Here is a 25,470-nt window from a genome sequence, read left to right as displayed (position 1 = left end):
TTAAGAGAACATCATTTCAATATATATCCCTTTAAGTTTTAAGTTTTAAATTTTAAATTTAAATATTCAAAACTTCAAAAAGCAATTTATTAACTTTGCAGCCTTGCAGGAGACCATAAAATATGAGTGAAATAACAAATTGCATAATATACTTTTTTACAAAAAAAAATAATAATAATAATAAATAAATAAAAATAAAAAAGTAAAATTTTAACCGCAAATTCTTGGTAAGGGTTGTGTTTTATAAAGCTAGGGACTTTTGCAATTTATTGGTTCATTCGAAATTGAAATACTCCTTCCGTTCCATATTAGTAGTTTATTTTTCTCTTTTTACATGTTCCAAATTAGATGTTCTCTTTAAAAAGTCAAAGCAAATAAGTTCTATATTTTTATCATTGCCGTTTATCTTTTTAAAAAATTTCAAACTTTGTAATTATATATATTTAAATTAGAAAGGGCAAGTTGGTAATTTTAAAAAGTGAAAATTCATTAAATGCATCTTCCTTAAAAACTCCAATTTCTATATACGGACCTCTAATGTGGGACGGAGGAAGTAAGAAACAAGTCATCATTGAAAAGTTGAGTGTTCAAGTTATTGGTGGAAAAATAATAACTTGTTCTCTCACTCGTTGAAACTCTAATATTATTTACATTGTTATTTATAATTTTCGTAAAAAAGACAAAAAGTGATGGTTATTTACTGAAAATTGCAAGTTATTTACTCCAAGTACTTAGAATTTTAGAGGTCATCAAAAGGTAGCTGATCTAATTGACAGAGAGATTGAAGATCTTGGAAGATTGGTTTAATTGATATTCTTTATTCCAAGAGATAAAGAGTACATTTTGGAAATTTCTACTTGTGCATTGGGGATAAAAATAGAGGTGTGGGGATATACAAAAAGATGGGAGTACCAACAGCCAGTGGTATCAGGCTCCTCTTTTTAAAAAGAGGTAAGGGGTTCGAATCTCGGTGGAGGCATGTGTGTGTATCGAACCTTGGAAGCATGGGTGTGTGAATACCAATTATGAAAAATAATAATAATAAAAATAAATAAATAAATGGGCCAGGAGTATACAATCAGATTGCAAATTAAGAAGCTTCCATCAGCCTAAAACTGTCAGAAGGAACAATGACTTGTCTCCAAGGTTTTTTTACCAGTCAGATGGCATTGGAAGAAGTTTTGAAAGCTAAGAACCAAAAGAAATAGAAAGGTGTTTTGAGAGAATTATAAAAAAATATTTTTTAACTGAATTTTAAAAAAGTGGTTTTTTAAAAAAATGTGACCAAACAGGTTTTTTTTGAACCAAACATACCCTTAATGTGTCGGTGCCAACTGGCCAAACTGGCGTGGAAGCTCTTACCTCTCAGAATAGAGATTCAAACTGATTTTAATCTTTCCGGGCTGCAGAAACTCAAGAGTTGGGATGTGGAATTGAATGCAGAAACTTTTATAAGACTCAATTCTTTCACATGCGTGGCACATTTGGAAGCGAAGAAATGATAAAGTTTGCAAAGGGAAAGATGTTAATGCTTTGTCCATGGTGTCAAAAGCCATTGCAGGATATTATGAATTCAGTAATGCATGGTAAAGTATATAATTTCGATTCTTTTGGTGTGGACCGGGGCGAACTTACTGAAGGGTTAACCTAGGCTATAGTCCAAGTTCAAAATATATATATATATATATATATATATATATATATATGTATATATAATATTACTGTACATCAGTTCATAGTCCGGTCTATATGCAATACTACTCTCACTCTTATAGTTCGGTCTATATGCAGTACTACTCTTCTTTTTAGCCCAGTCCATTTTGCAATCCTGGCTCCACCCTTGGGTGTGGTGAATTCTTCAATTAAGTTCTAATACTCATTAATGGCAGGGAAGAATATGAGTTTCATGTAGATGTTGCATTCAACATAGAATTAAAACAAGCCGGTGGAGGTTTTGTTCTCCGAGATTAGAAGGGTTGTGTCAATAGAGTAACTATTAGTTTTATGAGATGCTTTAATAGCAGAGGCTTTGATCGATGATTAAACATTAATTTGCTTTGAACAAGCTTGTGGAATGGAATTATGAGGAAGTTGATTTTGAGATTGGTTTTCAGGTGATTGTCAATCAAGAAGCTAAATGATCTTATTCTGCATCACTTATTACTGTAAGACATTTCCTGGATGCTGCTTCAAAATCAGAATTTTAAGTTGCAATGGAGCTCAAGATTTATGTTAGAGGTGTGCCACATTAGATCTAAATGAAAAGAGAAATGGTATATATGAGTGGGGTGTTAGCTCTATCCAATGGCTTAAACTTTTGAGTTAGATTGCGAAACACCCTATCTATTATAATTGGTATCAAACTCAATCATTTATCAGGTGTCAAATCAAGCGTCTGGCTAGGCAGGGTAGCCTGACTGTAAGCTGATGTTTGGACAGATAGAACATTTGATCTTTATTATTTTGACCTCCCCTAAAAATGTGAAATGTCTCTCGTACCTTTATCAAATTTAATTATATATATAAAAAAAAATACTCTATTACCTTTTTTTCCCCTTATTAGCCTATCTTTTTTACTTTATTTTTTTTTTAATAAAAAAAATACCTAATCAACCCTTAAAAAGAAACATAATCAAATGTCATTAACAAAATAATAATATAATAATAATTAATAATAATAATTTTGTAAAAATTAATAGTATCAAATTGTTATGAAAATTAATATTTTATATTTCAATGTCATTTCATGTCAAAATATAAGGTTATTGAAATATTTTAACAAATATATATATATATATATATATATATATATATATATATATATATATATATGACACCTTAGTCATTTATAAAAAAATTATTAATGACAGGGGTGTTGTTGAACACACGTGTTAAATGTCTGGGAGGTGGAAGTAATAAAGGTTAAAAACTCTACTCGTGTGTAATTTATCCAAATATCAAAGAAGGTCAGTGTAATTTAATAAAAAAAACTTTTTGCACCCAAAAAAATACGATTGAGGGAAGAAAAACAAAAAATTGTAGTTAACATTATAACAAGAAAATACAAAAAGTCGTCGTTAACATTATAGGTAGTTATGTATATATAGTTATGTAGTGGAATGGCATCTTTAAGAAAATAAAATAAAAAATGTAACATGACATTTCTAATAAATGTTCGATTTTGGTGCTAGCTTGGAGCGCCTAGTCTTAATTTATTCTTCAATATTGGTTTCAAATTAGACTAAGTTGATTAGTCTCACTCAAATAAAAAAAGTAAGGATTTTTTTTCCCCGGCAGCCGGATATAATTTGAGATATTAGGTTAAAAAAATATAAAAATAGTCTTTTAATATTAAATAATAATTAATTATATTTATTTAAAAATTATCATACTTAATTTTTTTCATTCAAAATTACTAATTAGATTCTTGTATTTAAATTTTATTAAAGTCTTTTTTTTCAATATTTAATATAATAGTCTAATAGTTAATTATATACTCCATACTTAATAATTAATACAACTTGGAAGGAGGGGAGGAGGAACAAAAAAAGTTAGATGAGGGTAGAAAATAAGAGTTAGGGAGTAGTTTTTTGGGCCCATTATTAAATCTCTACCATTGTTTGGGATTTAATAAGAAAATAAAATTTTTAATGGAGATCATAAAATAAGGAAAAAAAAAAAAAAAAGGGGAGCATCCTATTGGTTAGGATATAGTAATATAAGGAAATAAAATTTTAAAAAAGTAATAATAATATAAAAAAATAAAAATTTTAGGATGCTTAATTGGTTAGGAATGTTATATGAGAAAAGTATACACGCAGCCACTACCAGGGACGGAGCCACCGCACCCCGGGCTTGTGCTGGCCCATTAGATTGTTAACAAATATGTATATATGTTTTTGAAAATTACATAAAGCCCCTTCTAAAATTATTTTCTGTCTAAAAATCTTTTTAATTTTTTCTTTTTTTCTTTCCTCCTCCTCCTCCTCCTCTTCTTATACGGAGTATTTCTTTTTAATTCCCCTCAAATAAATTTATATTCCTTTTATTTAATCAAATTTTAAAATTTCCCCTTTAGTTTTTTCTTCTTGTGATTAGTTGAATTTTAAATTTTTTTCATAAGATTTAATGTGTCCTCTTAAGCCAAATTCCTGATTCCGTCCTTGTTACTATGTACCTTCGGCGAATCAAAACACCTAATTTACCTTAATAATAAAATTAAAAACCACAATCTTGAAGATACTCAATAATTTCTCTGATGATGATAGTCTAAATTATAAGATTGAATTATATAAAAATAACATATAATATAATATATATATATATATATACACACACACACATACGTACGTACGAATTATTGAGGAAAAATTGTCCACCTAAAAATAACTATTCTAGTGTAATAAAGGGGAGCTTATCTAACGTCAGATTTGGATAGAAAAGTGAATAAATATAAATGGGTGGGTATGCAGTACTACCCAATAACTTAAACTTTTGGTTAAATGAGCAAGTGCCTACTCATTATAGTTAGTATCAGAAACAGATCCAATTTTTGATCTGGTATTACGCCAAGCGTCCCACTCAGAGGCGTCCGGTTGTGCCATCTGGGTAGGCAGGATGAGTCGACTGCAACGAGTGCGTTGCGGATCAAATGGGGGAGAATGTAACAAAGAGAAGCTTATCTCACGTCGAATTGAGATAAAAAAAATAAATAAATTTAAATAAATAGATATATAATACTATTTAATAATTTAAATTTTTTGATAAATAGATAAGGTCTCACCCGTCATACGAACAACCATGACGGGTAAACTTTCAAGGTTGTTACGGTAGCAACAAATCTTAGAAGACTAGCCTTCAATGGAACCCAAAGAGCATGTATAATATTAATAAAATATTGTTGAAAAAAATCTTCTCTCATATTAAACTTTTGGATCAGCTACTTCTCTCTCGTCTAGAAAGGTTTCTCCAGCGCAACAAAGCTTGCAATTACAGGAGTGTATGTGGAGGGTGTTCTAGTGTTCTTTTTCGGCTCTATTAAAAATAATTAATTAATAAATATCTACCATCACATATAATTAATAAAAAAGTTTAATTAAATTTTTTTTAAAATTTTTCATTAATATATTACATGAATAAGTAACTAGAGAATTTAAGCAAATTTAATGAAAAATATGTCATCAAATTAATATGATTTTTGTAATAATTTATTTTAATAAGAAAATTAAATTAAGTGTAATTCATTAAGGAGGAGTATTATGATCATTTAATAAAATATGTATAAGCATTGAGATATTTTGCAAAACATGATAGTTTAAGAAGTATAAAATATAGTTCAGAAGAGTTATTTACAAATTAAAATATAGTTTAGGATTTTTTGCACTTTATCCAATTTAGTACAATTTTGTCTCATAAAAATAGTCCTTTTTGGGTGGGATTTTCTGAAAGTGACAGGTATTATCCATGGCTAAATTATTCTTTTAAATTTTAATGGACGAATAATGATTTAAGAATTGAATACGGATTATGTGGATAAAGTGATGGACTCCACATATGATGTTATTAGACTCACCATTTTTGTCACATAAATTAAATTTAGTATTTGCTTAATTAAATCTCTAAATCACTACTCTTAATTAGTTATGTTAATAAATTAAATTTTTAAAAAAATTTAAAGGAACAAAATAGTGATAATTATTTTCTTACAGTCAAAAAAAGAAAAAGAAAAAGCAATAATTAAATTGAGATATAACTGTCTAAACATTATAACAATTGAAATTGCTAGATTTAGACTCAAAATGGGTGGTTTTGGATCCTTTCTCAAATAGGTTTTAAAATAATAATATATTCTCAAAGGAGTCTATTCATAATGATTTGATATTGAGAGGTGTATGAGGGTCATCTATGATGAGTGACAAAAGATGAGAAGATAATGAAAATGATAATGACACCTAGAGAGAGATTTATACTTCTAGAAATATAATTGTGTTAAAGGGGTCTGTATTGTGATAAGCTTTCTGAAGAGAAATAATGGAAATAGCCCATCATATCTGTGTGTGTGGGGGGGAGAGATGTTTTTCAACTATGAAGATAAACCCAACCAAGGGATATAGTGAAACTAGTAATGATTCATTGATTTTAAAGGGATTTTGAGAAATGGCCTCCAACTTTTTCATGGATACCCCACTTACTAAATTTTCTCAAGTAATCTTTTCATCGTAGGTAAATTATATATACTTTTCAATCTTTCAAAATGTTGAGGTGAATTCCAATTTGATCTCTATAGATTTAGTTTGAACCAATCAAGATCTTTTATTGCAATTAAATGTGAGTTTTTCATTTGAAATTTGGATTGGAAATAGAAATTAGAACAACTAAATTAAAAACACTATTAATCAAAAATAAAAAGGGATAATAGTTGTCTATTCACTGGTGAGTAGTTGATCTTTACTGACCGTTAATGTGATCCAATCACAAATGCATATAACATTTGTAATCCTTATTTATTAATTTTTTGATTTTGAAATAACAATAATTTGTGCATTTTTTATTTCGGTGAGTAGACAAGTATTGTGCAATGGAAAATATGAAACAAAGTATTATTCAATGTATTTTATAAGAATCATGAGTTTTAAACAACCTTTATTTCTATTCAAAGTTCAGATTGAAAGCAACTAGTAGTGCACACTTTGTTTTTTTTTTTTTCTTTTCTTGTCTCTTTCTTTCATAAAACAACTGGGAGTGCTCTTTTCATTAGAAATTAATCAAAAGATGCATTAAATTGCAAATATAAAGATAAAAAAAAGAAGAAATAACCTTTAAATTTGAAGATTGAAAACAATTTATTTTATCTCAGAGGGTCCACCAAGCAATAAATATATAATACCATGCCAGAGTGAAAATATGGGAAGTAAAAGTGCAAACACAAGAGTACACAAACCATATCAACGCCCTATTGATTGATAGAAATTGAATTATTTGGTGAAGGGTGTGCAACTTTTGGGGAGCAAATATGGATGGGTCCCTAATCCCCTCACAAAAATTTAATATCAATGGGCATCCAAGAAAATCAATTTTCTCTCTCATCCCTCTTTGCCAATCTTTCCTCCATTTAAATCCTCTCATGCTTTCACTTCTTTCCCCACCAAGAAAGTGTGATGAATCCATAAGAGTGGCCAAAAAAGAAAAGAAAAAAAAAAAGAATGATAGAGACAGCAAAAAGGAAGAAAGAAAAAAGGGTTTAGAGCCTAGACTTGAGAGAGAAAAAAACACATAATTAAATAGCTCTTACAGAACACCAGCAGATAGAGAGAGATATTTATGGGTTTCTCTCTCTCTAAATATAGCTTTCTTTCCCTCTCCCTGTCTGAAACATCATCCTAATTTCTGCAAAGGCTGACGAAATGGGTTTCTTGAAAAGAGATTATTTGTACCATCTGATCTGGCAGATGGGTGTTTTGGGGAATCTGTACTAGGGCATGATAGTCTCAAGGGGTTTTGTTCTGAAATTTCCATAGCTCTACTGCCAATACTGATAGGTAAGTTCCATCGAATTTGAATCTAAGATTAAAAAAAAAAAGAAATATTCTCTCATGTTCTATCTCTGTTTAGTTTAATTGATTAATGGATAAATTGGGGTTTGTTCTGCTTTCTTAGTTTGGGTATTATTCTTGTCATTATTTATAGTATTGTGTTTATTCACTCCTTCAAAATCCTACTTCATTTTTTCATCCTTAATCTGATATGTAAGCAATTTTCATCTGCATGAAGTGGATTTCTGGGTATACTCTGTTTCAAGTCGCTGCTTCATTTTTCTCCTTTTTCTTCGGTCTCACTTGGGTGTGTCATACCTATCTGTATAAAGGATTACCAATCCTTAACTTTTCGAGGAATCCGTCATCAGTGGTTGTAAATGATTGATTTTTTTTAATCGACCTTGGTTCTGTACGAGCAAGTCAGAAAGATTGAGAAATAGAACCATCTTCTCAATAGCCTGATATAGTTTTTTTTTTTTTTTAATTATTTTTTTAAATATCATTTTTATTGGTTCACTCCTTTAAACGCGTAGGGAATAGGTATCTATGTTTAGCATATATATGCGATCATCTCATTAAATTGTCCATAATTTTCAATTAATTAGTACTCTATTTGAAGAACAAGAAAGGTTTCTATTGATCTAGTTTCATTCTATTTTCGAAGCTCCTAGTTAGCATTGATTCTGAACAGTTTTGTGAAAGTATATGTTTAAGTGATATGTATTATTTCGTCATTCTTACATTTTTGATATATGTTGAATTATTTATTGATGTTTTTTTCATGTAACTATGTTGAAGTTTATCTTAGTTTAATAAGCGGCCCTTTCACAGGCTTCACTCTCCTTTTTGCAATATATCAAATTTAAAGTCATAATTTGTGACGAATTACTCCTTATTCAAGTCTAACATTCTCATTTGAGTAATGTTGTTATGTTGAATTACTTATTGATGCCTTTTCATGTAACTATGTTGAAGTTTATCTTAGTTTAATAAGCGGTCTCCTTCATTCTTTCACACGCTCCCCTCTCCTTTTTCCCTTTCCTTTTGGTAATGATATTAGGATCGAGGATAGAAAAGGAGAAGACTACGGATTTGGACGTTGGAGTTTTTCAATTTTAAGGCTTTTCCTGTGTAGTTTAAGATGGGTTAAATAATTTATTTAGGAGAGCTAAAAGATGGACAGGGCAAGATTGGCTTCAAGATTTCATCACTCCGGTTCAACACCTTCGGAGGAATCAGCGTTGGATTTGGAAAGAAACTATTGCAACCACCACAATCTGCGTTCGTCCAGTCCACCACCACTACAAGCGTTTACATCCGGCGGTCAACTTTCTGAGAGCAATGCTGCATACTTCTCCTGGCCTACTTCTAGCCGTTTAAATGATGCTGCTGAAGATAGGGCAAATTACTTTGGAAATCTTCAAAAGGGGGTTTTGCCTGAAACCCTCGGACGATTGCCAACCGGCCAGCAAGCTACCACCTTGCTTGAATTAATGACCATTAGGGCATTTCATAGCAAGATCTTGCGTCGTTTTAGTCTTGGCACTGCAATTGGTTTTCGGATTAGACGGGGTGAGTTAACAGATATACCAGCTATTCTTGTATTTGTTGCTCGGAAAGTTCATAGGCAATGGCTGAGCCACTTACAATGTTTACCAGCTGCACTTGAGGTCAGGAAAAAACAAGAAATTGTGTGATTTTGTTTGTGTGTTTACATGATTTTTTTGGTAGTTAAATACGTTCTTTTGAGCAGGGCCCTGGAGGGGTATGGTGTGATGTTGATGTCGTTGAATTTTCTTACTTTGGTGCACCTGCTGCAACTCCAAAAGAACAATTGTACACTGAGCTTGTAGATGGATTGCGGGGAAGTGATCCATGCATTGGTTCTGGTTCCCAGGTAAATAGAGTTATAATTTTAGTTATGTGTATAAATTCAAAAAGAAATGATTATGGGAATATGTGGGTTGATTGATGATTGAGTAGCAAATGAGCTGGCACTCCTATTTATAGACTAATAGCTTTAGAATTAATGGCTAGGTCTATACACATGTCAACAATCCAATATTCTACAATTGGGTTTTAAATGCTCCAAAAGAATATCTATATATTGTGAGAATACTCTTGAGAGTTCTATATGCGCATATACAACTCTAAACGAGGTGTGTATATGTATATCGGGTGTATTTTAGAATTGAAGTGTAGAATACTCCAAAAGAATATATATACAATGCGATACTACTCTGGAGGGTTCTATAACATTTATACAAGTCTACACTATATATATATTTTTGATACCATTCATTTGTTATCGAAGTTCTTTAATTATGATCGATAATGAATTTTTTTTTTAAGAAAGAAAAGGTCTATAACTTAGAAAATATAATGTAAACTTATTATATATCGGGAATATTTTAGAATTGAATTATAGAATATTCCAAAAGAATATTTATACAATGCGATACTACTCTAGAGAGTACTATATATATGTGTGTATATATATATATATTGATACCATTCATTTCTTATCGAATTTCTTTAATTATGATCAATAATGAATTTTTTTTTTTTAATATTTTTAAAATAAAAGGTGTATGACTAAAAAAATTATGATGTAAACTTATTATATATGTTACTTTTGTTGTTTTAGAAATGTAGTTTATGGGTGAAAACAACGTGCGTTTATAAATTAATTTTCTTTGTAACAATTGGTTCAAAATCTTACATTGTTATAAGAAATTTTTTAGTGAATATTCACTAGACTCCATCTAAATTCTTAAAATTATGATTATCAATGGATTAATAAATTCATTTTATTTTATTTTAAAATTATGGATTTAATATTTTTTCTATTGTTTTCCCTTTACAATTTGTAGGCACTGTTAATGCGATTTAGCTAAAAAGAAAATAGATTCTTTTATTTGAACTTCTCTAATCCCATTTACAAATTTAAACTTCTCATGATATGGATGGAACCTTATTGTCCAGTCATGATTAATTTTATACGACTGAATTACTACTTGGCCATGCTTAATCTTGTCGACTTACCCAAGATGATACATTGACTCTCATGGAATGCTTGTTTAAATGAATTTTATAATTGTATGGCACTGTGTGAACTATTCATGGAATGCTTGTTTTAATGAATTTTATAATTGTATGGAACTCTATGTGAACTATTTTAGAATATAATGGAGAAATTGTGTGGAGTATTTTAGAATGTAATGGAGTTATATAGGTTTAATTAAATTATGAAAAGAATATTTTAGAATTTTGTAATGCTATGTAAAGATGGGGAGGGTTCAAGAATTTGCTATGAAAAGATTGGGATGTCTATGTAAATGGTGGAACTCCTCTTGGTAATAATACGTATTATAGTGGGTGTGAAAGTCTTTTATGCCCAATATGTTAGTTGATTCATCCAAAAGAACATTGTCACGTGGTTATTTAAAGGTGTAATCCGCCTATTGAATTCCACATTCATCTGGGTAGGGATGGTTAGCTATAGATGTTATTAATTTATAAAATGAGAGTACCACTCTTAACCATCTTCGCCATAAAAAAATTGCCAAACATTGCGGATTTGGGTGGTAATATATCATTCAATTATGGCAGAATCACTATTGTATTTGCTATAAGAAGATTTTATAGATATATGTCAAATGTTTCCTACTCTGTAGTTAATTGCTTAAGACTTTGATAGTTGTTTTGTATGTGAAAAGTCTTTTTTATTGTTTATGACATGGTAACAAAAATTAAGTTAAACATGTGAGTGTAAATTCATTTAAAATTAAATTTAATTTTGAAACATGCAAATAGTGACGAGAGAAAGTGTATATTTTTATTAGTTTAAATTAAAGGCATTTGAATTTTGCTCTATAATTTCTTGAACACATGCTCATAAAATTATCAACAACTCAACAGTTCATTCTTTGCACCAAAATTATCTCCAAGTTTCTAAATTTATGTCGCCCGTTTAATATCAATATAGATTTGTATTTACTGGTGAGGTTTTACAATTTGCATATTTTAGAGATTGTTTTCTTTAGGTTTTTAATATCATTTGATTAATAGTTTTCATAACCGTATATGTATGTATCGTACAATGCATTTTATTAGGTAAACTATCGTGAAATTACATGCCTAGATGTATTTCACTCAAATTTTTTATGGTTGATTAGAACGTGTTGTTGACAAGAACACGCTGGTGGCGCTCACCCCTCAAATAACAATTGTGCCTTCTAGATATTCACTAGCCTACGTGTTAACTTTTTACTTCTCTAGAACATTGTCTACTCTACACACCACTGCAACATTCTAGAATCCTCCAACACTTTACACAATTATGGAAGACTCTAGCACTTAATTCTCCACCCTTGCCAAGCATCCCCCAAGAACCTAATTCTCTACTCTAGACAAGCATACGGCAAAGTTCTCAGAGCTTGCGTGTCATCTGTGTGGCACAACCTCTTTTGGTGGGGCATGACATTAGTGAATTATTGTAGCTTTGAATCAATTATCTTGCACTCTAATATGTCAAGGTGGAATATTTCTCTGATATCTAGAATTGCTTGTGTAATGCTAATTGAATGTTTTTAATGAATGTAAAGATATTTTTTAGAAGTCTGAACAACATTCGTCAACAATATTTTTACTGAACTTCAGGAAATGAATGTACAAGAATCATGTATATGGTTAGTGTTTATCATTATTATGATATTGAATCAATTATCTTTCACTAATTTGAGCTTTCCAACTATGTCTAGTTTTGCTATTTATCTAAAATAAGGAACTATTTGCGTTTGATGTGAATTATATGTTTTAATCTAGGAAGCACGGACTAAGAAAGAGTCGTACACCAACACTCCTCGGATGCGAGAAAACATTTCATACAGACGTGTCTATAAATAAATATTAATTTTATTATTTCAGACACTTCGCCGACACTTCCGGGACATTTTCCGGACCGCCGACACTTCTCGGACATTTCTAACACAAGTCTACGCAGTAATCTTGAAGTAGTATGAATGCCATCATGACAAAGTAGTGAAATAATGGTATATATAAAATAAAAATTATTACAATAATTACTTATAAAAAAAAATAAAAAAAATTACAATAATGACATAATTTCATTTTTTAATTCATTTTTGAACAACTCTTAGTACGGTAATTATAAATGAATTTAAGTTTTATAATACTATTACTGAATAGATGAATAATAATAAAAAATTATATTATTATGTAGCTGTGTCGTTGTACCCGTGTCCTACTTTTTTAAAATTTGACGTGTTGACGTATCTATGTCGTATCGTGTCCGTGTCCGTGCTACATAGGTTTTAATTATACCTAATGGTCATTCTAGAAATGAATGAATAATTATCTCCTTTCGGGGCAGGTAATATCCTTCTTGTTTTTGTCTATTCGTCCATTTGATTATTGTCTCCACCAATATTGTTACTTTAAATTAATCATCTTCCACCATGTGTGAATGTCACCTTTGTCTATTTCTCTAATATCCACAACTGCTTTGATTGAATGTTTTAATTATACTAAAGACTATTTCTAAGTTATGTTATGTTCATAATGTTCTAATATATTTCTTAGGATACTTTTTTTAAAGAGAATTGGATTAGTGCCCCTCCTCTTTGTTGCGATATAACCCTAACTTTCATTAATGAATTGGAGTTTTTTAGTGTTCCAGTTATGTGTTTTTGTTCTTGCTCTTCAAATTGCTTAGTTGTATCTTTCTTTTAGGTTGCAAGCCAAGAGACATATGGAACCTTAGGCGCTATTGTAAAAAGCCGAACAGGAAATCAACAGGTTGGTTTCCTCACAAATCGGCATGTGGCAGTTGACTTGGACTACCCAAGCCAGAAAATGTTTCATCCTCTGCCACCAAGTCTTGGACCTGGTGTATATCTGGGTGCAGTGGAGAGGGCAACATCATTTATAACGGACGATCTTTGGTATGGCATATTTGCTGGAACAAACCCAGGTAATGTAATTCCAAATTGTAGGCTATGATTGTTGTATTATGAATTTCATCTGATACAGAAAAAACATTGGTATCCACAAAACTGATCATTGATTTGAGAATTTTGTTTTCGTTTTCCAATAGTACAAAGGACTATAGGCTAGGATTTAGGAGACAGTCTATAACTTGGATTAAGATAACAAATTAGGGCTCTATTTGGATTGAAGGTAAATGAATGGAGTTATGTTACAATTATTTGAAAAATATAGATTAAGTTATTTAGTAATTTAGGTTTAAGCTTTAGCATCATGCATGACTTGATTTGATAGGTGTGGATTTTCAAATAACAAGGTACAAGAAGTTATTTGAGTTGCAATTTTTATCTAAACTCAAATTTCTTCATATCAGAACCGTTAGTCTATTATAATTAGCCATGCCTTCAGTCAAATATTATCTTTTTGCCCTTGGTTCGAGGTGTGACCCAGCTAATTAAGATTAACCAGGAATCAGAATTAAGGTTATCTCTGGGTCTTGGTCATTAATCCAAATGCCATCCTAACCAAATTCTCAAGTGAATCAGTCAATCATATCATGCATTATATCAAACTCTCAAGCTTGTCTCTATATCAAACTCTCAAGCTTGTCTCTAGGTCATTAGTCTACAATATCACGTATGAAGAAGTTAAGGGATGATGGGTTCTCTTGATCCTGCTATCCTCTCTAAGTTCTATTGTCTTTTATCTGCATCACTGAATTTTTTATGGTTAAAATTATAAACGGTTTCTAAATGATATTTAACCCTTGCATGGTCTGAATAGTGATGCTAATGGTTGAGTTGGATACATTTTTTGTGTGTTTATTTAAACAACATGCGGAAACAAAGTTGTCTTGAATTTCACATTTCAGCTAGTAAAAATTTCTATTTTCCTCCTGGCTCCACACATGCCCATCACAATCTTGTGTTCTTGCAGAAACATTTGTCCGAGCAGATGGAGCTTTTATTCCCTTTGCAGAAGATTTTAACATTTCCAATGTAATTACATCCATAAAAGGCATAGGGGAGATCGGTGATGTCAATATCATAGACTTACAGTCTCGAGTTAACAGTCTCATTGGCAGACAAGTGGTGAAAGTTGGAAGAAGCTCTGGCTTCACTACTGGGACCATTATGGCCTATGCCCTAGAGTACAATGATGAGAAAGGGATTTGCTTCTTTACCGATTTTCTCGTTGTTGGTGAGAACCAACAGACATTTGACCTTGAAGGTGATAGTGGAAGCCTCATTCTCTTAACTGGTCAAAATAGGGAGAAACCACGGCCAGTTGGGATCATTTGGGGTGGAACTGCTAATAGAGGTCGGTTAAAATTGAAAGTTGGCCAACCTCCTGAAAATTGGACCAGTGGGGTTGATCTAGGGCGCCTTCTTGACCTCCTTGAACTTGATCTCATCACGACGAATGAAGGGCTTCAAGGTTTGTGCTTTTGAACCACTGAATTGTCTTTGTGAGTCATATACATGCTGCAGTTGCCTTTGGTAACCCATTCATATTTGGTTCTTTCTAATACATGGGGCATGCTTATTATTTCATCTAGAGTAAGATGTTTTTATCTCTAAATAGTTAAGGAAAATGATTCTTGAGTTTGTTAAAGGATTTCAGAATCACAGTATAATATAAATTTGAAGTAAAACAATACCCTTACATTGAAAGCTAGAATACTGGAAAAAAAATTCTTGGGCAAAATGAAGTGTAGTAAAGCAGAGTTTCCGGGGGACCTGTCTGTCGATAAAGTGTTAGGACACAGTAACAAGAAGATATTCATTTTTCTTTCTGCTAATATTTCTCATTTATGTTTCTCTAACTATCCTTCTTGTGGTTTCTTCGTCTTAATGTTAATATAGCTGCTTTGCAAGAGCAAAGAAATGCTTCAGCAGCATGGAATGATTCCACTGTTGGGGAGTCATCTCCCCCAGCCCGGATTCCCCTGAAAGATAAAATCGAAGAAAATTTTGAGTCTCGCAGATCAAACATCCGGCAATTTGCTATTGGAGGTGAGCCCCATCAAGGACTGACCCCACCATTTGTGCACGGCGAGTTTCACATCGAAGGTACCACTAAAGCAGCTACAAATGTAGAGCATCAGTTTATTCCAAGTTCTCCGCTTCATAAAAACAATCAGAAGGAGAATGCAGCATTGAGAAACCTCTCAGCATTGAGGAATGGGTCCGACGATGATATTTCTGTTTCTTTGCAGTTAGGTGAGCCCAGACCAAAGAGAAGAAAGCAATCGGATTCTCTGTTCAACATTGAAAAACCACAGTGATGTAAGATGGGAACACTACCATTTTTTTGGCTGTTGAACTCTGTGTTCAAGAATGAGGTCACGCATTTGCCGTTCAATTCTAGGTCAAATGGCACAATCAAATTGTGAATTGTAAAGTAAAAATTTCAAGTAGGAAAAGGGTCGTCATGGTCATGCCTTGTATTAGATAAGTTACTATTGTTATTTTCTGCATATTTTGTTAAGGTTGCAGTTATAGATAGCATGTGTGGGCTATATAGTATTTCAGTAAAAATGTCTAGAGGTAAACTCTGTAATTTGTATCATTGTGGTCAAGTTATTTATACCATAAACACTCCTAAAATAAGGGGTGCCAACAGCTGTTGGAAGTTGGAAAACACTTGAAGTGAATTCTTCAGAATGTCAAGTATTCTTTTTGGTGATCAATCCCATTTGAGTCTCTTTTGTTTGTCAGACAATGCTTGATGAAATTGCAGGGCTGTGAAAAAAAATCTGAAACTCTTACATTCTTTTTGTGTATTATATCTAGACTCATCTGGTGCTATATTTATTGCCATCATTTGACCAATTTATTATTATTATTATTATTATTATTTTTTAAACCTAATGCTTGAGGCTCCCGCCTTGTAGGGTTAGGAGAGGGTCAGATGTACATAATTTTAGCCCTGCGTGTGTGCAACCTGTAAGTTCCAGATCACAATAGGGTAATTTTATCTTAAGTCACACAATCCTTCTCAATGGATGTTACTCTCATGCTTTAAGCACGCTTTCGCTTTTATACTCCGCGCGCGTTCTGCCTTAAATTCTCACTATTTGTGACTTAATTTTGTCGCTTTCACGCTCCCGCTTTCAAATTCGCTCTCGCTTTATGTGACTTAGACTTTTCCATTCTTCAAAGGCTTTCCTCCTTCAATTCCAGAAATTTTTATTATTTTTTTAGAGAGGACTTAAAAAATAAAAATAAAAAAGAATTATCTCCCAAAAGAAAAAAGAAAAAAAAAAAAAAAATGGGAGTAAAATATTGAGTTTCAATATTGTAGTGACCAACTAAAGGTGGGTTCCATGTGAGATTATTATAATCCAAAATAAGAAATGTGGCATTATTGAACCTATTTTATCTACTCCGTCAAAATGATAGCAGCGGTTACACCTACTATTGATGAAAAATTAATAGGTTGTTACATAAGTTGATTTGTGATTTGATTGAAGAAAGACTGATCAATAACTTCCATTAATAATTAAAACTTGATTTGTGGTTTGTGGGGGGCTTCTTGATTTTGTCAATCTGTGTCTCCCTAACAGAAAATAAGAGTCACTAAAAAGGCCAACATATGATATAGAAGAATTGATCTCCATGTGGGTAGTTTGTAACCAAACCTTTGATTTGTCATTTGACAAGCCTTTGATAGCTATAATGGTCTTAGAAAATTGTGAATGACATGGAATCTTAAATTCATGCTTTGACAAACTTAATCAAAGAATTGGCCAAACAGTGTTAGTTGGATTAACTGGTCCTAATTGATTGACATATATATATATATATTTATATTTATATATAGAGATATTGTGGGTTGTCAAGAGGAGGGGTTGGTAATTCTTCTTCAATGAGTCCAAAGTTGAATTGATTCTTTAAACAAAGAAGATAACTCTAACCATATAGTGGTTGCCCAACTTCTAAGAATAGAAAGAAAGAAAAAAAATCATGGATTTTCTGTCGCTAATTGTCTTTATGAAATAAAAAAACATTAACTAAAGTTAACAAGAAAAGGACGTTGCTTTCATTTCTCACCCAAAAAAAAGAGGAAAGAAGGTTGTTTTGGTTTTGAAGTAAATAATTTTAGAAACCACTCACAAATTATTTTGTAGCAAATTGCTCAATTTTCATCGTAAACAAAAAAGTTGTTACGTATTTAACTTTCAAAAACTATTAAGCTACATTGTTGCTAATCATGTTTATTGGTTCAGTTTTTAATAAAAAATTGAAAAAATGAGAACAAAAAAAATTTCTAAAGATTAATAGTTTAGTTTTTCTTTTCTTTTTTTAACAAAGAGATCAAAATTAATTAGGGTAAATTATACTTACTTTCCTTTAAGTTTGGACAAATTATAAACTGAAATAGTGCTTAATGATTATTAATTTGAACTTTCCTAAACCCATTTGTCGACGGCTGAAAGTGAATTTGAGTATGAAAAGTCAATAATGCTCTAATTTTCGTAAGAGGGAATGACAGGATTTTATTAAAGAGAATGACAAAATTGTTATTTTATAAAATTTGTTTAACAGGTTTGCTAGAAAGAAAATGTTAAGGGATGACAATGAACAAATGCATCAAATCTCATGATAGGTCAAAGTATTAAATATTAAACGGTTTATCTGTGTGTAATTTATTCAAATTACAAGAAAGATCACTGTAATTCATTAATAAATTGAAAATCACTGCAATCAATTTCGAATCTCAAGCGTAAGAGATTCTCAATATCCTCATCAAACCAAAGAATGAAAAAAAACACACACGCACGCACACACACACGAAACTAGCTAACAAATGAGCTAGTTTAATTGTGTCACCAGGAGCAACTATAAATGGCTGTTCTTAAGAACCATGGCCCCTCACATTCCTCAAATGATGCATCCATCATAGATTTAAAAGCACCTCATCGATAAACTTTTATCTAAGTTAAATTTTAGAACACAGTTATAAAATTACAAACGATATCGAGTTTTTGAATTGTTTTCTATTTTTCGAATTTTCATAAAACTGAAACAAATGTACAAATCTAAGCGCAAAATACAATATTATTTGGTTTACATTGAAGATATTTTAAACTAATTGCCAACTTTTGGAGATTCTATTGGCAACAACCCCAACAATTGTGGCTATTAAACATGGCTTTTTCTTTGAAAAATCAAAATAAAAAATTGGATATGTTGCCACTAATGGATTCTAAACATTGTCCTAAGAAATCTTTTTATTGATAATAGTTCTGTATAGTAGATTAAACATAAAATAACTCTTGATTAAACAAAATTTCAATCATGATTGCGAACACTTCAAATCCATATCAATCGATCCCAAAAATTCTAAATTTGCCATGACAAGAAAATCCAAAATAGAAGCAAGTTATAACAGTACTACATATTAGAACACGTCTCAACATTGAGGGATTTAAGGTGTACATCATAAATAAAAATAAAAAATAACATTTAAATGCAAAAGAGAGGCATGACAAATTATTGAGAATAAGAAAAAATTGTTCATGACAATTAAATTTACATGCTCAAACCATTTGTCAGTCTTTCAACACAAGCTGGTAAAATTCTTACATTCTTTGATATCTATGAAGTAACATCAAGTTATTCCCAAAATTAACATAATCTGACATCTAACTAATCAAAAAATAAAATACATATCTACAATGTCATTTTCAGTGACGATCTTGCAACACAGTATGAATTTCCATCACAAATGAGTATTTGTCACCACAAAGTTTTTGCAATAATTTCTTTCAACAGAAAGTAGACAAGGCTTTTGTAGCTATTCTTTTACGTCGGTGGCGGAACTCCAGTGTTCCTCATGCTTGATTTCCTTCTTAAAAGCTGTATACACTTGGGTGAGGCAATTCAAATTGAGAGATCATAAATATTTATATATATATATATATATATATATATAGACTATTCTTGTAAAATTGTACCTCTAACCATGAATAAAATACAAATTCAACATTATAAATAATATCATGAACAAGCATGCCTTTCTATTATTCTATATGCTATCATGAACAAGCATGCCTTTTTTACGCGTTGACTCTATATACCATCTGCACACACACACACATATATATATGTATATTGGTAGAGAGAGAGAGGAAACTTTGAAATTAGTGAAGGAGAAGCAATAACATAGACTGTGTCTTCTTTGAGCATTTTTTTTTAGTTTTCAAGTGGTATAGTCAGTGTCGGGTTAGTTGAAACTGATAGAGCCCTGGACAAGCAGATGTTCAAATCTATTTTATGTAAATAAATTCTATATTATTGTAACAATTATACTATAATGTATGAATATATATGTTATTAGTGAAGAATGTTGTTGCACCAACTACAAAATCAAATTTAATTTTCCCTAAATTACAGAAGAAATACCATAAAATTAAAAATTAAATCTTGAAACATGGATATAATTAGCAAGGAATGCTATCTCCCCAAAAAATCAAAATCATTTTTCCTAAAGTAAAGACAAAATTCTTGAAGAATTAGCAGAAAAAATAAAAATTCAAGACTATAACACGGATAAATTCATGAAAACAAGCACGCCTTTCGAACTCGTGTCTTGGATATTCATTGTTTTACTTATAATCTCTAGTATTTATTTCTGCATAGTCAATATATATATACACACACATATATTTAGAGATCTTGGCCGTGTAAGGTTTTGAAATGATTGTGCAGCAGAAAAAGGGAAACTACAGATACATTATTGTCTCCCTTCTCATTGACATTTTGTTGAGAGGAATCAAAAATTAGTGTTGGATTAGTTGAAAATAATTGATTAAGCCTTGACTTGGGGCAAGCATATGTATGTGTGTGCACATTATATTCTGGTGTTTTTACGTATTTTCATATTATTGCTAGTTTGCAACATATACATATTTATATATGTGATTAATTATATGTATACAAGCATGCTATATGTTGAAACCAATTCTTTTTTTTTTTTTTTTTTTTTTTTTTTTTTTTTTTTTTTAACTAATGTAATGGAAATGGTCATAATTGGGAAAAAAAAAAAAAAATTTGATGTATAGCAAAATTACCTGATTGATATGGCAAACATGAAATTAAGGTGTAATTCCAGAAAAAGGCAAGCCAGGTTCTTCTTATTGTTGGTGCATGAGTGATTGAAGCTGCAAGATGACCTGATGGAACTATATCTATATATATATATATATGAAGCTCTAATTCAAATAGCTATCTACTTTGCTCCAAGCCCTTTGGCTGACTCAAAGAATCTGATCACTAGAAACTGGACATAATTAAACCTAGCCTTCCTATCTTGTGTGTGTAGACACATACCCCTAATCATCTATGATGTAAAAAAAACATCCCATGCACTACATGGATAGATCAGGACCATCGATCTGTCCAAATATATGATTGATCCATCAATCTAGCGGTCCAATTATAAGACTAAAAAAGAAAAAGGTGTGCTAGTTCTTACCAGATCATGCTGGCAGCTTCAACCTCTCAAACCAACACAGATATACAATCATCACATGTGATAGAGGGCTTGATGGATCAGAAAGGTGAAAACTCATGATGAGTTGTTTGGCTAAGCACCTTAAGGACATGTTGCTGTTGTGTAACGCGAGCCATGCATGTTTTGGTTGGAAAACCCTCGTGATTCTCCTCCTCATGATCCATATAAATGCACCTCCCTCTTCCTCTCTCTCTCTCTCTTTCTCTCTCTCTCTCTATCTCCTTCCTTTTCTTGTACTGTGTCATATATATAGAGTTTTTTAATTGTGGGTTTTGGCCCTTTCTTACAGCTATTGACATTGACCTTGTTCCCTCTCTCCCTCTCTCTCTCTCTCTCTCTCTCTGGATTTGGGATTTGTATAAAGTATTGTATTTTAAACCACTAGGTCGTCTTTTAAGACTATGTTAGCAGTATACTAATTACCAGCCTTAACTCAAGGTAACATGTCCATAATGTGGTTGGTCCAACACAATTCATTGACTTTTAACCATATGGCTACGTCGTGTTTAATTTATGTCTATACACATCTGAGCTCAAAATTGTTAGGATGTGTCTCGAATTTCTAAGTATGTTGTTATTAAAAAAGTTTGATCAGGTCGTATTTTCTTGACTGTGGATTGAAGAGGTCCAACCGGTTGCACTTGTTTGAGTTGTGAATTTGCTTCCGTAAATGGAAGATATTCTTTCTTAGAGGTGGTAGATTTGTAGAGTAACGTTGTAGATTTATGAAGGAAGTTGTATTTCAATATTAGGCTTTTTATTTTGAAGTTGTGATCAATCTGGTAATTTCTTATCAATCTTTGTTCAAGAAGAAATGTGTTAAAAACTCCATAAATAGAGGTGGTTGAGTGGAGAAGACAGAAAAAAGATGGGTTGAAAGGGTGAGTGATATGAAGAAAAAATGAGAGAGTTTGCGAAATTCCAATTTGTATTATGTAGCCTTAAAAGCGACGAGTGAGAGTATGAGTGGGCATTTTCTATGATTATACATTCTTTTCTAAATAGTAAAATTTCTTCTCTCCACATATATAGTCTAGAGGTTCAGATATGATGAATCACGTAAATTATTGTGTTATGCTTGATTGGTGTATGATTGTATCTCCATATATACAAGTTTGATGATTGTGTATTTATATATTTTCATTGTGCCGGAATGAAAGGGTATTTAATTCCCTATCAAAGTTAATTGGAGGGAGCAATTAATATTCCTAACAAAAATGACCCTTAAGCGTTAGTCTAATGGCAAAGACAAAAACTCTCATTTTACACGTTAGAAGTGGGGAGTTCAAATTTTCTTAACTACTTTTACTGTAACAATTACTCAATATATGTGAGATGAGTGAGTTGTAAGTATCCAATAATAAATTATAAAGTGTTTTAAGAGACTTAACATGCATCACCACCGCAATACATAGCTCAAAATTAATGACCTACCATATGACTGTACATACATCTATACATACATATACATGTATATATAATATAGCAAGCCAGAGTCAAGTTGAGTTAAATGGAGAGATTATGGACTGATACATTTATGCTGTACCTAAAATCAAGGGTACCCTAGATAATAGGACCATCTGTCAAAGACTGATATGATGGATCCAAAAATAACATCATGCATGTTAATTGGGTTCCAATATGGGATACAGAATGCGCATGCTTTTCTTTGTTCTGTCACATGGGCAGTGTCCTTTCCTTTGTCAAAATTAAAGTTCCTCCAAGGTGACAGAGGACTCTATTCTGTAACGGTAATAGTTGTTTCCAATGCTATGGCAACATCACTAACAACACCTGGATAAAGTCACCATTATCACCTAGGATCTCATTCTTTGTATCACCTTCACATTAAACAATTATTTATTTTTCTTCTTTTAAATTTTCTTTCCCGGTCGAATAAAATCTCAAATTCCACCCTTTTAGATGTCACGCTAGTATTTAATTTATGCATCATTACGTTTTCGGTGTCATTAGAATTTAAGGATTGTTTGATAAAACTAAAAATTTTAAGAGCTTAACTTGAAATGCTGAAATTCTAAGTTATATTAGTAAATAGACATTTTTGTTTAATTATGTGTAAATTTTCGGATTTTGAAATGTTCTAAGTGAAAGTTGTACATTCAGACTTATTTGTGGCATTTACTTTTTAAGCAATGTTCAAACAAGGATTTGAATTGAATTGTCAAACAAGACTTGCATCGGTGCCACAACGGGTCGCTTTAGCAATCCTCCTCCAAAAGATACTATTAAATTATATAAATGAAGGATATATATATATATATATATATATATATATATATATATATATTGGCAAGTTGATGGGAATCAGTGGAGGAGACCCTTTTGTCTTTAGCTTTGGGTGGTTCTTCTGTCTTGGTGTCCATGGGTTGACAAACAATGACATATAGACAACCTCTAATGGAAATGATAGGACCACAACTTCTTTTTATAGTTTGATTAAAAGATTTTTTTTTAATATTTATTTATTTATTTATTATTAAAAGATAGGGTCACATGGTTTTGCTTAGCTCAAAGAATTGAATCTGCATTTGATTAAGGTTGGTCTACTGGTAGTTGTCAATAAAGCTGTCCATAACATATATATTAGCCTTTTCTTTTTCCACAAAAAAAAAAAAAATATATATATATATATATATATACATACATACATATATACATATTAGGGTTTTCTTCTTTTTCCTTTGTATTTTTGGTCCACTTGTGTATAACATTTCCAGATGCCTTTTGTTTGTCCCACTGTTATCAATTTAATTTAATTTTTTTAAAAAAAACATGTCCCCCCGGATCGGTCAATTTCATTATTTTCAATTAGTTTTTGGGACTGTAATTATTTCAAAAAAATTAGATTAAAATATTTCAAAAGATAAAAGTATTCTTAATTTAATTTTCGAAAACAAACAAAACAAGTTTATACAATTAACAAAAGTTATTGGGATCCAAAACAGCCTCCTTTTAGCTTATTTCAACTAAAAAAAAAAAAAAACATCTTTTACAGATTGGAAATTGCAAGGTTTGATATGGGAAATTCGATGTAATCAAGAGTTCTGCACAGAATCTTGATACTATTCCGAGGAAACAAACAGGAGTTTGTTTAACAAACAAAGGAGTCCTTTCAGAAAGTTTGTTTGATTCATGTGGAACCATTGGCTAGGGCATAATGAATGCACAAATGCTACATATACTTCTAAAAGTATATGATATTACAAAGAAATATTGGCACTGACCTGTTAATTGCTAATAATAGAAGCTATTGTTACACATATTATATATATATATATATATATATATATATATATATATATTTGGGAACAATTTAATTGTCATTTAGACTCATTACGTGCAATCATGTGCAAGCTACACTTATTGATTAAGTCCGAATTTACTATCTCAAAAAGAGTCGAACACAAAACCTCGTATGTGTGAAGCCGGCCGTGCAGGCTTTCTTTTGTGTTGTTAAAAGGCTAGAAGTATAAGTTAGGTTGCCCAATACAGAAATTTAGATTGAGTATGAGAACACTACAATATCAAAGGCTCATTCCATACTCATTTTGTAAGTTCAAAAAAATGTGAATTTGTGAAAGATCATCATTTTATACAAATAACTTCAAAAGTTAGATTGTATCCAGTTTATCTGTGCTTGACTAATTGAAGTCACATTCCATAATAATCTTTTATTTAAGTTTTTATATTTTTATGTAAGTCTGCTATCCATCAAGCACACCTTAGCTTATGGGTTTAAGTTGATCTCTAGAAAATTGGCTTAACAAAAATAAATAAATAAATAACACATACACACAACTCCATTTTAGTAACAGATGGTTTAATAATTTGTTTATTTCACTTTGGAATGGCAATTTGTTTGGCCAATTTGCTACAATAAATAGTCAACTGTTTTCTAGGTTTTAGCCAGTTGAGAAAAAGAATTACAATAAACTATTCCACATTGTGAATTCTTGTACTTCACCAATATTGTTGGAAGCAAATATTCTAACAAATTAGTGTCCCATCTCATGGATTTTCTGTTAAACCTATTGAATCCATCTGGAAATTCATTTTGTTTTGTTTATTTGATTTGCACCAAATGGTAAAAACTGATAGTGAGATATCAGTTAACTAATCACATGAATATTCCAAGTATCTCATAATTATGTGGTCTAAAGGTTTGATGAGGACACTTCAACAATTATGTCTGTTTGGCTCAGCTCAACTATTAAAAAAAACTATAGTTGTTGCAATTTACTCCCTCGAACTTTCAAAAAAGCTCACATTGCACCTCCGAAGTTGACAATTTTTAAGTTTAACCATTAAGTAAGACGCGTGTATTGAACGTGACATTAAAAAAATTCTGTATGACCTAAATACTCTTCATAAACTAATAAACTAT

General features: G+C 31.3%; 1 protein-coding gene and 1 long non-coding RNA gene across 4 annotated transcripts; one reads left to right on the top strand and one right to left on the bottom strand.

Annotated features, from left to right (window-relative positions):
• Nucleotides 1-7,045: 7,045 nt before the first annotated feature.
• Nucleotides 7,046-16,236, top strand: LOC132304344 (protein NARROW LEAF 1-like). 2 transcript variants are annotated; one of them, XM_059801994.1, is made up of 6 exons: nucleotides 7,046-7,538; nucleotides 8,699-9,205; nucleotides 9,289-9,432; nucleotides 13,290-13,530; nucleotides 14,481-14,981; nucleotides 15,410-16,236. In XM_059801994.1, exons 2-6 carry the CDS (start codon nucleotides 8,711-8,713, stop codon nucleotides 15,829-15,831), a joined length of 1,803 nt encoding a protein of 600 aa, XP_059657977.1. In that variant the 5' UTR covers nucleotides 7,046-7,538; nucleotides 8,699-8,710; the 3' UTR covers nucleotides 15,832-16,236. The 2 variants fall into 2 exon arrangements, with proteins under 2 accessions (XP_059657977.1, XP_059657969.1); XM_059801986.1 differs by having other exon boundaries at nucleotides 8,596-9,205.
• A 2,806-nt stretch (nucleotides 16,237-19,042) lies between these two features.
• LOC132304337 (uncharacterized) lies at nucleotides 19,043-21,411 on the bottom strand. Of its 2 annotated transcripts, none has more exons than XR_009481581.1 (2): nucleotides 20,623-21,411; nucleotides 19,043-19,417 (listed from the first exon to the last, which is right to left on the bottom strand). It is a non-coding gene; the product is annotated as an uncharacterized LOC132304337 (long non-coding RNA). The 2 variants fall into 2 exon arrangements; XR_009481580.1 differs by having other exon boundaries at nucleotides 19,043-19,408.
• Between the last annotated feature and the right edge of the window lie 4,059 nt (nucleotides 21,412-25,470).

Source organism: Cornus florida, unplaced genomic scaffold (genome assembly GCF_030987335.1).
Source record: "Cornus florida cultivar Cherokee Brave unplaced genomic scaffold, ASM3098733v1 CherokeeBrave_3.0.0_Hap2_Chr01, whole genome shotgun sequence".
In the NCBI taxonomy this organism is placed as follows: Eukaryota; Viridiplantae; Streptophyta; class Magnoliopsida; order Cornales; family Cornaceae; genus Cornus; species Cornus florida.
The sequence above is the reverse complement of the archived record's forward strand: the minus strand, read 5'-3'. Positions and strand labels throughout refer to the sequence as shown.